At 41.1% G+C, this 13,069-nt stretch overlaps 1 protein-coding gene and 1 long non-coding RNA gene across 6 annotated transcripts in view; one reads left to right on the plus strand and one right to left on the minus strand.

Annotated features, from left to right (window-relative positions):
* Window positions 1-6,587, minus strand: part of LOC128776554 (uncharacterized) — a 39,075-nt gene extending 32,488 nt beyond the window's left edge. Inside the window, exon 1 of the long non-coding RNA XR_008421710.1 lies at window positions 6,482-6,587. This is a non-coding gene — a long non-coding RNA (uncharacterized LOC128776554). The remainder of the gene's footprint in view (window positions 1-6,481) is intronic.
* Window positions 4,979-13,069, plus strand: part of PDE5A (phosphodiesterase 5A) — a 139,680-nt gene continuing 131,589 nt past the window's right edge. For 2 of the 5 annotated variants that reach the window (XM_019418552.2, XM_019418587.2), the window contains exon 1: window positions 5,146-5,451. In XM_019418552.2, coding sequence (XP_019274097.1) covers window positions 5,330-5,451 — 122 coding nt within the window. In that variant the 5' untranslated portion in view covers window positions 5,146-5,329. The other 3 variants (XM_019418579.2, XM_019418570.2, XM_019418559.2) reach the window with 3 other exon arrangements.

Genomic DNA, 13,069 nt, shown 5'->3' on the forward strand with positions numbered 1-13,069 from the left:
ATCATAAATCCATCTGTATTGCATCCCTCTGTCAGGAAAATGTGTCTAGTATCTGTCCAAAATCCCTCCGGTTTTGATGTAAGTCCATTTGCTCTATGTGTGACCTTCATTGATACAAAAACAAAAAAAACCAAAAAACAAAAAACAGCTGCTCACCATCTTGTATGTAATAATCTTTCCACATGGATCAGCCTTCGTATATCAAGCTAACTTCTTGGCTGCTACAAGAACCTTGGGTAGAAAACTGTATGTTTGATTTGGGAAAGAAAATTCTATGTACTGATTGGAGTGATTGCACTATTACACAGCTTTATTCTTCATAAGTTGGCTCTGTCTTTGAATTGGAGAATTATGATCTAATTTAAATTCACCCATTTAAGAGAATAGGCTGATCCCTGTTCGAGGCTGTGCAACAACTTGAAACATGTACTCCAAAACTGTCCTCAGAAAACTGCTATTTCACATGAGCCTAGCACTAAGAGTAAATGGTGATTTTACTCGGTATGAAAAGACTTCCAAAGACCACTAAAAGAAATAATCCTTATTCAAAGATCAGTTGCTAACATATTTACATACAATGCACAAAAGCGCAGCCAAAGAATTCTAACAAAACTTATTTTTTTCAAATTGCTCCCACAAATATCTACTGAATACATGCTATGTCACAGTCACTATGCTTTATTACACAGTATTATTCTAGAAGGATTCCTGCAGTAGCCTCCATGGATCTCCCTCCTGGTGTTCATACCCTGTTGTGATTCCCCTCCCCTTGTACAAAGGCAGAACCTTGACTTGGTCCCAACAAACAGAAGATGGCAAAAGTAATGGGGTGTATGTGATTATGTGTATGTGATTGTGTGATCACATACATAAGATTATAGTGCCCATCTTGCTAGAGTCTCTCCCTTGCTGGCTCTAGGAAGCAGGCAGGCATGTTGGATAATGAAAGCAAGGAAATGAAGGTGGCTTCTAGAGGCAGAGAGGGGCCTCCGGCCAAGAGCCTATAAGGGTCTCCAGCCAGAACTCAGCAAGAAAAAGAATCTCTCAGTTCTACAATCACAATGAACTGAATTCTGCCAAAGGCCTGAATGTACTTGGAAGCAGATCCTTCTCCTGTTGACCCTCAGACGAGAACGCAGCTCTGGCTGACACCTGATTGCCTGTGAGAACTCCCCTGAGCAGAAGACACGGTTTGGTGGAGCCTACACTCCTTATTCACAAAAACTGGGAGATAACAAATGTGTGTTGCTTCAAGCCACTAATGTTGTGGTAATATTGTTACAAAGTAACAAGTAACTAGGTCCTCTGTCTTTCTCTGTCTTTCTTGACCTTGAAAACTTGGGAGCATGCAGGCCAGTTATTTTGTAAAGTCCCTCAATCTGGGTATGTTTGTTTGGAAATCCCTCAATCTGATCCTCATGATTAGATTCAGATTCAGGAGTAACAGAAGTGATCTTGTATCCTTCTCAGCATATCCTATCAAAAGGTGTATATGCTTTATACATATAAGTGTATTATTGTATACATAAGTGATATTAAATTGATCACGTAGTTAGATCCACAAGTTTTTTCATTGTAAAGATACGATTTTCCCATGATAACTGATAAAAAAAAAAAAAACTTGTGAGGAGATACTTTAAGACTATGTAAACATCCCATTCATCATCAAACTCTCACTTATTAGTTTTAGCAACCACTGATGATTTTCTAACTACATAGTTCCTTTTGTATTTATTAGCTGGCATTCTCTTCTTTCTATTGACTTACTTATCTAGTGATTTATTTATATCAGAGTGAAATCACAGTTTCTTATTTTAGTCAGTGGTTACAATTTGCTATTACTTTATATTTTGATATTCAAATTGATCCAGATTTGTTCATTGGAAGCTCCCTTCAGTTACATCCTCTGTCCTTCTGATATGTTGCCATCATTTTAAGCCTTTCTAATTTTCTAGCACAAGATTTTCCAGGCATATCTTATACGTTTCCTGTCCTAGACCTGGAACTTTTTCTCCAAAGACTCTTGGTTCCTTTTAAAGTGGAGAATGGCATTTAGAAGCCAAAGTCTGGGTACTTAGTGTACTCATTGCTATTGAAATGTTATTGCTGCTAGTACCTCCCAGTGAGAAAGCTGAAGTAGATACAGAGATATATTTAACAAAATATGTGTAAGACCAATGCACTAAAAACTAGAAGATATTACCGGGAAAACTTTTAAAAGACCAGAATAAATGGATAAATATACTATATTCGTGGATTGTAGGACTCATTATTAAGATATCAATTATGAAGATGTCTTCTTAGCATATTAGAAGGTTGCAAGTCTATATATTGGCTGGAATTGTGGTCACATCTGAGGCTTGACTGGGGAAATATCTGCTTTTGTGCTCAAAAAGTTTGGTAGCAGAATTTTCTTTGTTGTATTGTGAAGACTGAGGGATTCATTTTTTTTTTTGCTGACTAGAGCTCCTTGTAGGCTGTCAGCTAGAGGATACCCACAGTTCTCAGAAACTGCCTGTACTTCTTCATCATGTGGGATTTCCCTGCATGATACACAACTACACCCCCCCCATATTTAATTTTTAACCTCCAATTCTATTTCAACACTACAATGTATGTTCTAGTCTTCCCCCTTCAATAGTTAGAAACTTAGATATCATTATAAGTGCAAATATATTAATTTTCTCAAGCCTGGAATATACAGGATTGCTGCAAGGAGACAGAATATACTGTGTGGCACTTGGGGGGGAAAAAGCAAAGCAGGAAAGTTTTTCATGACTTTTATAATTCATATTCTTTTTTTTTTTGAAAGGAACTTGATCATAGATTTATTTTTTTCTGGTTGTATGATCAAAACCTTCAACAGTAGAGGTAGGTAAAAGCCAAATCATGTTGAACTTTGTAAGCCACATTAGAGAGTTTGGGCTTCATTCCAGTATATTGGGAACTGGAGGGCTTTCCGTTAAATCATTGCACATTTATTTGTTGTGAATAACAGTAACAGCATTTTTGAAGTTATTTCCTGGTAATGTTTGTTATTTACTCAATCTTCAACTCATTCTAAAACAAGATTGGAGATGCTTAGTGCAGTCTGTACCAGTAAGTTAAAACATTAAATAATCTAGCAAATAGGGATAAAGAATAAAATGGAGCTGGGGAACAAGAGGTCAGGGTGAGGTCAATGCAAAATATGCTCCCCTTTAAGAACTTTACAATTATAGAGGTTTTGTTACAAATTTTATCTGAGATTTCTGGAGACTAGAACAGTCTGAAATACCTCATCTCCCAATCCCTTGTGATATGCTCACTTCATATAACAGGCCTTCACAGTAACCCCCAATCTACCATGTACATCACAGAGAATTCAGACCCACTGATGGGAGAATCCATAAACTGTTTTATTTTGTTTTGTTTTCAAGTAACTTTTCAGAAAACTTCCTGGTTTCTAATAATTTGACCCTTTCAGGTTAAAAGAAAAAATGGACATTTAGATAGTTTATTTAATCAAGACAACCAACAGAAGCAAATATTTCAAGCCAAAAATTCACTCCATCTTTTGTAGGTAAGCAGAATTTTAAATCATAATTGACCTCCTGTTAGGAGAAATGCGTGGATTTCTACAGGGAAAAACTGAGCACCGAGGGCAGTCTCTAGCTCATGAGCACTGTAATCACACATCAGGATCATAGTAACAAATTAGAGCTCACATTTTAAAATCTGATATAATTTATCATGCATTATGTCACATTCTACTGCTTTGCTTACTTTTTATTGGCTTGTGGTTACTTATATGCAACAGTGAAGTGTCAGAAACTGAAGTTACAGAAAGACAACTATTTAATGCAGGAAGGATAAACCATTGCATTGGGGGGATTGGAAGGCATTTTCTAAAGTTCTTACATTATCAATTTAATCATGCGTTTCTATGTAGTGAGTAATGTCTTACATTCTTGCCAAGAGTATTTTGAAAGGACTTTGTTAAAAGTATGTCAGCTCGATCACTTAGGGTATATCACTGATAATAGTGTCCTTCACACGTAGTGAAACATACAACTCCTGATTTAATTCTACCCCCAAATTAGGTCACTGCAAAATACCATATTAAAACTGCAAATTGCGGGACAAGAAGATGGAGATGAGAACAAAGCAAAAGGAAGACACCAACTTCCTTCTTGTAAAGCATGATTGGGACAGGGCAAAACAGAGTAGGAAGTCTGAGCCCTTTTAAACGGATACTTTTTTTTGTAGTGTGTGTGTGTGTGTGTGTGTGTGTGTGTGCGCGCGCGCGCGCGCGCGCCCGTGTTAATTCCTTTTAAATACGACGAATTAATTTAAACTTGGGCTAATCGGCTGCTGTGCACTGTACTCGCGTAGTGCCTGTGCTCTCAAGTTAACCTCATTGTACAGAGGTGCCCTTGTTCTCTGACTTCATACACAAACCATCATAATTATTTCAGTTTACCTTTTCCTTTTCCTAGGAAATCTTGTTCCAGCCATGAAAAGGGAATGTTTGATGCAGACCCCTAATTTGTAACTATTATTGTCGTTAATATTAACATTTTAAACACGGGAATGGCTTTGTTGGAAGTTACCCACCAGGACCCGCAAATCTGTGGCGCACGCCCCAGCTCTCCTTAACCCGCACGGTTGCTGGGGTGCTTCGAACCCCCGGGGCTGACTGGGCTCCGAGGAAGGTCGATGATCCCCGTTTCTCCCAGACCCAAGCCCTGGGTTGGAGGAAAGCGAGGCCAGACGGTCATTGTTCAGTCAGCCCAGAGGAAAAAGTGCCCAGGGTAGCAGCACCTCTTACTTTGCGTGGAAACTTCCCCTAGCTCCAGCTTTCGGGATTTAGGATGGGCGCACACATCGCCACTCTCCCTTTCTGACAGCGGGGCATCTGCGAACACACCCACAGTCACCTTTGCGCGCTCCCCTGGATCCCGCTCAGCACACAGCGCACCCCAGCGGTGGCGTGGCCTCCTTCCAGCCGTGGCCACTTAGCTTCCGGAGAGCTCGCCAGTTGCCTCCGCCGCCGCCTTGGAATCTGGGGACCTGAGACACTGCGAGACCCGGTTTCCACCAGACCCCAGGGAGGACGCGCGGCTGCAGCGCCTGCCCCACCCGCCACACCTGGGAGCGGTGAGGACCGGGAGAGGAGGGGCGCGGCAAGAGGCTGGCCAGGAGCCCGAGCAGCTTCGCCGAAAGCCAGCCGGACTGGAGCAAGGCGGAGGGGGAGGGTCTCGGGGCAGAGTCCTGCTCCTCCGAGGGAGGGACCCCAGCTGGGGTGGAAAACAGCACAAACCAGCTGCAGAGACTTGGGGCGCGGATCATGGAGCGGGCCAGCCCGGGCCCCGGGGGGTCGCAGTTGCAGCGGGACCAGGATTCGGTGGAAGCGTGGCTGGATGATCACTGGGACTTTACCTTCTCTTACTTTGTTAGGAAAGCCACCAGGTAAGAAGAGGACCCCCTGGAAGACTCAGTCGGGTCGCTGAGAGTGACCTGGGGGCACATCTCTCTCCCCTGTTGAATTTTCCCCTGCCTTCACCATTAAACAACCTCCGTTCCCAGGCCCTTGGCTTTTTAAGTAGGTCCTTGGTCCTGTTAGGGTATAGAGCCCTCGACTTTATGGCAAGTACAGTCGAAAAGCCCAAGCATGGGATTCGATCCAACTTGCTCACAAAGTTCAAATACAAAAATGTACATGGGCCCTCCCCCCCGCCCCCCAGACATACACCCCGGCTGCCCTGGTATTCCCTGAGAGCAAGATTATTTACATAGACCCGCGCTCATGGGCCTTCCTCCAGCCCTTCTCTAGCCTCCTGGTCCCCCAAATCTCCTTAGCGAAACCAAAACAGTTTTTGAGCCCCTTCCCTGCAGCTCCGGAAGCACCATTTCCAACTCGGTCCTAGCGGCTCCGCTCCTCCCCCGTCCCCCCTCGCCCCGGCCCTTGGCGGGGCGGGGAAGCCGGGGTAGGGGCGAGACCACGAGGAGCCCAAAGGCTGCAACATGCCGGAATCTTCCCAGAGTAAGTGCTGTCGCCTTTTGCCCCCTTCCAGTCCTTAGTTTGGCCCGCGCGTTTCCTTTCACTCTCTCCTGCTCCCAAGGCGGCGCCGCTGAAACCTCTCCGCAGAGGGGTTCGCGGCGCGCACACAAAGGGCGCGGGGGAGGCGCGGCGGGAGCGGACAGCTGGGGGCTGGCGGGTCCCGCGCGGCCCCAGCCGACCCCAGAGGCCAGCTCTTTCTGGTCGAGAGCCAAGCGCCGGGCGGCCGCTGCGGAGGGCTGGGAGGAGGGCGCCTGTCCTTTGGGAGGCGGCCGCCCGGGGGCCAGTTGGGCGCGCGTGGGAAACGCTCGCCTTGAGTTAGGAAGGCATTGGGGCTGAAGCCGAGGAAGGAGGAGGTGGAGAGGGGAGTGTGTGGCGGGCGGATCCCTCAAAGCCTGAGGAGTTGGTGGGAAGCCGACTCGGGCTGATTCCAGGACGCACCTCTTCGGAGAAGGGTCCCGTGTCCTCCGCCGCCACATCCAGGCAGCGGCCGTCGGGCAGCCGGCGCTGGCCGCCTCGGCCGCTAGGGAGACGCACTCGAGGCGGTGATGGTGGAGCGGCCAGCCGGGGCACGGCGCTGGGGTCCCACCCGCCCGCGCTCCGTCTCCGCTGTGCCGGGCGCTCCCCGCCAGGGGGCGGCGCAGCGCGGGACGAGCGGGCGGCGGCTGGCAGCGGTGCGGTGGCGGGGTCGGTAGGGGAGCGGGCTTGGAGTCACCGCCTCACCTGGGCACGTCGTCGCCCCCCGGCGCCTTCTGGAATCCAGGGTCTGCGGAGCCCGCATGGTCTGCACTTCGAACTTCCCATGTTTGATATGTTGCCCTTTGGAGACAAAACCAGGTAGTTCCTTCAGCATCCCCTCCCTTCCCACTTTCCCTGGGGGCGCGGGGCCGGGTGCTGGGGTGGTGGCGCCCGGGTCACACCAGCGGAGGAATCTTCATTGAAAATGGACTGTCTGACATTTTTGTTTTCCTTTATTCTCTTGCGGTGTATTACTTTGGTATCTTAGAAGGGACTCTTTTTTTAAGGCTGTTTCTCCTAACGAATTTGTATCGATTTCATTACTTTCGGGGTTTTTTGATAGAGGCTACTGCTTAGGGCAAATCTTAACTCTTCTGTTTAATTACTCCGCCCTCCTTTTAAAGTTGGCTTCCCCATTTTGGCCTTCTTCCTTCAGAATCTTAAATCTGGAGCAAGCGGAGGATAAACCCTGGAAAGAAAGTGGTTTCTTTTCAAAACACACTTTTCTGCGAGTGTAGGGTAAGGCACTAAGGCCATCTAGATCTGGAATTGCTGATTGCTGTGGCCGACAGTTTTCAGCGGTCACCTGCTACTCCGAGGCCATCTGCCCCTCGTTTCCTTTCCCCCTTGCACTCATCCACTGCCCTCGTTGAACGGGGAGTGAGCAGAACTGGGCTGATTTTTTTTTTAAGTGTGTCAAGGTGTTTTTGGGAGGTGGCGTATTATTAACAGTTGAAAGAAAAAAGTGATTTGTCTTATAAATCAACATAAATTGTCCTTTTCTTTTTTTCCCATCTCTCCCTTTAAAATCAGAAATTTGGGATTGTTTGGTGGTTCTTTTTAAGTAGTCATAGGTAAGAACACCTCACTCAGAGCCTGCCAAAACTTTGAAAAACATTTTACTGGAAAATAAATGGAAAGAATTAAATTTATTTTTCTTTTCACATTACTTCTTCTCCCAAGTAGCAAAAGATTAAAATCCCAATTTCTCAAAATTACACTGCTCTGTGTAAAATTTAGATCATCTGAGACTCTATATGAAGATTTTTTAAGTTAGTTTTTGTATTACAGTTTATATTGACATAGGCTGACCACTTTCTCTGATACGTGTGTGTTGTGTATATATATTCTTATGTATTTATAAGAGCTTATGTTGAATAGGAGTTGGAAAACGAAAGTATAAAATGTTTAAGAGTAGTACAGGCCCTCAGTTTTAAGAGTTATGAAGTGCTGAAAGTTGTCAGTTTAAAGAATATAATCTAAGAGCTTGTGTGTAGTCAGAGGTTCCAATTTGGTCTTATATTTGGTGGCATTAACTGGAGATTTAAGATTGCGAGATTAGACAGTAGTTGATTATAAAAATGCCAAACTTCTAAACCCAGTGTGAGTCTTATGGTTGTAGTAAAAATTTATTTGCAGACATTTTAACTTTACAGCTAAGATTTTTTTTTAACTAGAAGCTCACATTACTTTGCTTTTTTCCTTTTGTTACATTTTGTAAGTGTACAGTGAATACTGTCAGTGATTCAGAAAACCCATGAAACAGTTCTGTAGAAACATTTAACATGTTTTAAAATTTAAAAGAAATTTGGATACACTTAGATTGGCCATCTGTGAGTGTAGACAGGCATGTGAATGGAACTGTTTCTACATTATTTGATTTGATTGTTGTCATTTGACATTCATGCATGCCTCTTTATCCTATCTCCAGACTGAATGATCTGTACTCAATAGTAGTCGTCGAACAGAATGAAGGTTCTGGCATTCCTAAATTCTCATTTAAATACCCATGGGTTTGGTTGACCTCGAAAGCAATTCTGCCGCTGTATTAGATTGTTTCCTGTATCTTCAAATACAAAGCTAAGCACCCAGTTAAAAGCTAAAAGCTTGGAGCACAGATGCTTTTTAGTAATCACAGACGGTTGATGTGAATTTGAGAGTGTTGGTTGAACAATCCATAACATAATCTTTTGGCATAAAAAAATAATTTGAGATTAGTAAAAGTACAACATATGGAAAATTTCCACCCTCACTATTCTAGACAACTTCCTCAGTCCTACCTGCCTGAGATACTGTGTTAATCAAGGGCTCTAATCTTCATGTATTTGCAAATGAAGTCTTCTGGGTGCTAATGCCACTTAAACATCTGTTGTTATTCTTGACAGCATATTAAAATAATGTTACTTTTCATTAGTTACTAATCAGCTCTGCCATTGTGGGTGATGTTATAGTTTATTTAGCATGGTAGGGGTAACATGATTGACTTTACTGCTTTGTTTTGTACTAGGCTAAAGCTTGAGAATATTTGGCATATAATGAAAATAGGAGTTACTAAGTGAGGACAAGTTTTTATGATCGCTTGGATCAAAGTCCAGAAACAGAAGTTTTACACTCCCAAGTAGCTTTCTGCGATAGACCTTTTATTTGACACTGCAAAGCTGTGCTGAATTACTTGACATTTTTTTCTTCATAATTTTTTCTCATCTCTAAAAGCTTAACATTTTTATTTGCAAGATATTTATTTTAAAATCAGATGATGGATATAAAATACATATTGCTATCTACTTTTAAAAATTATTGTGTCTGTAATTATATAGGAATATAATTTTCAATTTTCAGACAACTGATTTGTTAAGCATATTTGATTAAGCTGTCGCTAGTGTTGAATATAATAAAACCCTGTGATTGTTGACTCAGTCTGACTTTAATATTATTTATAATATTTTTATGAAGGTAAATCTGATGCAATAACGGCCTTTTCTTTTTGTATTGTTTATAACCAGGGTTCATATAGCCAGCTCTAAACTGCTTTTTAGTGCCCTAAGAGTACTCATATGCATAGAATTCCTTTCTCCTAGAAGAAGCTGTAGGAGCCCCTGAAATGATGTTTCTCAAGGCCCCTTCTATCTCTAGTGTTCTCAAGGTTTCAAAATCAGACCCATTCTAGAGCCTGCAGTACAAGGTCATGATTCCTAAGAATGTGGTAGAATTAATGCAGTGGCAACTAGTCACAGATGGTATCTCAAAATAAATCTATCTGCTTAGCTAACAAAATCTGAAATAGGCATATAGTACAATTCAGTAGCTTTTTTTCAGATCTGTATTTTCCTAGGATCATGTTTTCAACATCTCAAGACGTGCAATATTTAACATTTTGAATATGTTGTGCAACAAAATTTTCTTTTTAAGTAATTCCACCTAAGTATTTAAATATTTAAAATATCTGAAACTGGCTTTCAAGTTGTACAGGTAAAGTTTCATCCTTATCTGATTACAGGGAATGTGTCTTAGTAATATGCTTCCTTTCCTTTAAATTTGAAAACACAAATTAACTTAGAATTTTGAACTTCCCAGTGCATTTTAATAATGCTCAGGAAAGATTTCTTCCGTCGTTGAAAAGGTTACGCAGAACTGGTTGATGTTTATTAGTTTATTCCCAAAACATTTTTCACATTAATAATTTATTAAACCTATAACTGTTAGGTTCAGTTAGATTTGCTCTTTGTTCTCAGAGTTGATTGTAGGATAAAAACCTCTTCCTAGGATGAAAGCCTTTGGTAAAGACTTAAGGGCAATTAAATAAATCACTGAGTTGATTGATAGTGGAGGGTTGAAAAATGACTAATTTCTGAATTTAGGATGCAGACTAGCTACTGACTTTGCAGGACTTCCTATGAAATTAGTTTAGCTGGACAGATGTAGATTCCATTGACCAGTGTTTACAGCTGATTGATGTGGTTTTGGAAATATCTGTTATATCAGGTTCTCAGCAAAAAGTGCCTGGTAGCTATATACCTAGGCATAAAAATTGAAGAAAGTCTTTCCACATGAGTCATTCATCTGATATTTAGCTCTGTAATCTTATTTACTGACTTGGTATTCTCATTTTGTTTGGAATTATATATATTTTTTCATGATGTAAATGTTGTATTCATTTTCTCTAACTGGTGGGAATTTATACTTACGGCCAACCAAATGTTTCAGGCAGGTAAAGCTAACTGAGTGTTAGGTTTTTAAGAATCATTTTGATAAGTATTCTAAAAAGCTTTTTGAGACACTTGGGACACTCAGCTGGTTAAGCATCCAATTCTTGATTTTGACTCAGGTCATGATCTCACAATTTGTGAGATCTAGCCCCGTGTCAGGCTCTGCACTGACAGCGTGGAGCCTACCTGGGATTCTCTCTCTCTCTCTCCCTCTCTGTCTGCCCCCGTTCCCCTCTCTCTCAAAAATAAATAAATAAAAACATTAAAAAAATAAAATAATTAAAAAGCTTTTAAAGATATTTATTTCTCTGGTTTATAGTTTGTACTAAGCATGCTTTTTAAAGTGTCATGTGCCATTATTAGCTTCTGTATCCTTCAAGACTTTCCCCTTGATTCTGAATTCTAAAATCAGCAAATTATATTCTGTGAATAATTTTATTAAATCTAAACTTGGGAGAAAAAAAGATCTCCATCTAATATATCCTTAGTGATAATTATAAAAAAAAATAGCAATCATTATTTCTACTCTCTGTTGAATACCTATGCTGAGGTTGAAAGAAGAGAAAAAAATCCTGACCCTTTAAGCTGATGAAATAATTAAAACACACACACATACACACACGCAGGATTTTTGAACTTTAGATTTAGAAAAGATCTTTAATCCAGTGTTTCTCAAACTTAAGTAATGTTCTCCTGATAAAAAAGACATTCTTATTGATCTGTGGTATGTTAGTTAGAAAACTTCTGGTCATAAGTAGCCCTACTTGAATTTATACAAAATTGTCTTACATAATTAAGTGCCTGGAAATAGATTTGTCTGTGAAATTCATCTGATCAAATATTGTCGGGATTCTGTTTGTATGTAAATCTATTTAATCTGTTTGTCCTTCCTTCAGCCCATCCATCCATCCATCTATCCATCCCATCCTGCCATCCATTTTTTGGCCCTATGCTGTGTTGGCTTTATTCTGTATGCTTTCTTTATGTGCTGGAAGCTTTTTCATGGCAACTTTCTGTGGGTCTTAAAATCCTGATGTTAGAGAACTACCGAGTCATCTGTGTCAGTCCTCTCAAACTTTCTCTGGCCTTGCTTGAGTCATGTGACTGCTCTGGTCCAGTCAATTGTATCCAGAAGAATAGGGTCGTCCGACTACTTTCTTGGGGCAGGTAACCCACAATGTGATATCCCATTGAAGGAGAGGGAATTCCTAAAAGAAAGTGATATAGGCATAGCCAGAAATTCTAGGTATCTACCATACCTAGTGTTGGACTTCCTTTTATTTAATGTTGGTTAAATATGGGATTCCTAAGAGTAGGTATAATTTAATCATAATTTCAGCATTTTTCCAATTGTAATACCAAAATAAATTTATAAGCTAACTATGAATAAAAATGGTAAAACTCCAGCCAGATGCAGATTGACAGTATTTATTACATCACCCTTGCAGACTGCATATGGCCCTGACTGCTCAGTAAAGAGTTTGGTGAGGTCAGTTCACCTTTGCTACAGTTGCCCTAATGATGATTCACTTCTCCCACTGGGTCCGAACAGTCATGAAGCTTTTATTGCTATAGCATAGCTTTTGTGTGGTGGTGGTGTTTTTTTTTTTTTTTTTTTTTTGCTTGGTTTGAAAGCACACTTACAGATTAAATTTGTCTCTTTTTTATTTTTTTCTTTATCCTAGAACAATTGAGCTGTTCGTATGGTTGTAAACACAGATATAAATCTGAGTGTTAAAATTGTAGGCTAGCACTTGGTTTGAAGGTGGTCATCCCAGTATTTTAAAGTGTACTTCTTGCACCTTTTTTAGGGGTTTTAATTGTCATCAGTGTGAAAACACAAAATTAGAACATTTTCATAGAAAAATTACAGATATTTAAAATGTACTTGTTTTGGATTCTCAGGCCTTCTCATACCTCAGATTGAAAAACGGCAATCTAGTGCAGTCTTTCCCATATGCAAAACAAATCAATTTACATATTTACAGCAGAGATGTCAGTTATGATGTGTTCTTTCAGATATAAGTAGGTTTTCCTTTAAGGAACGTTTTTCATACATGTGATTGCAAATGCATGGAAAATTACAAAACCTGTTTCTTTTAACTCTCCATCAAATGTGAATGTGAAACCATATGAAGCGATTCTGCATTTTATTTATATTTGGTCCCAGTCAACTTCTCAGATGTTTTCATAGCTGGAGAAAACTTGGAAATACTAAGTAACTTCAGGCAGAGCGTTCATTTCCTTTTCATACCAGATCCAAGAGAACTGATCACGGTAACATCACAGTAGACATTATGTGAGG

Source organism: Panthera pardus, unplaced genomic scaffold, assembly GCF_024362965.1.
Source record: "Panthera pardus isolate Hobbes unplaced genomic scaffold, ASM2436296v1 HiC_scaffold_13, whole genome shotgun sequence".
In the NCBI taxonomy this organism is placed as follows: domain Eukaryota; kingdom Metazoa; phylum Chordata; class Mammalia; order Carnivora; family Felidae; genus Panthera; species Panthera pardus.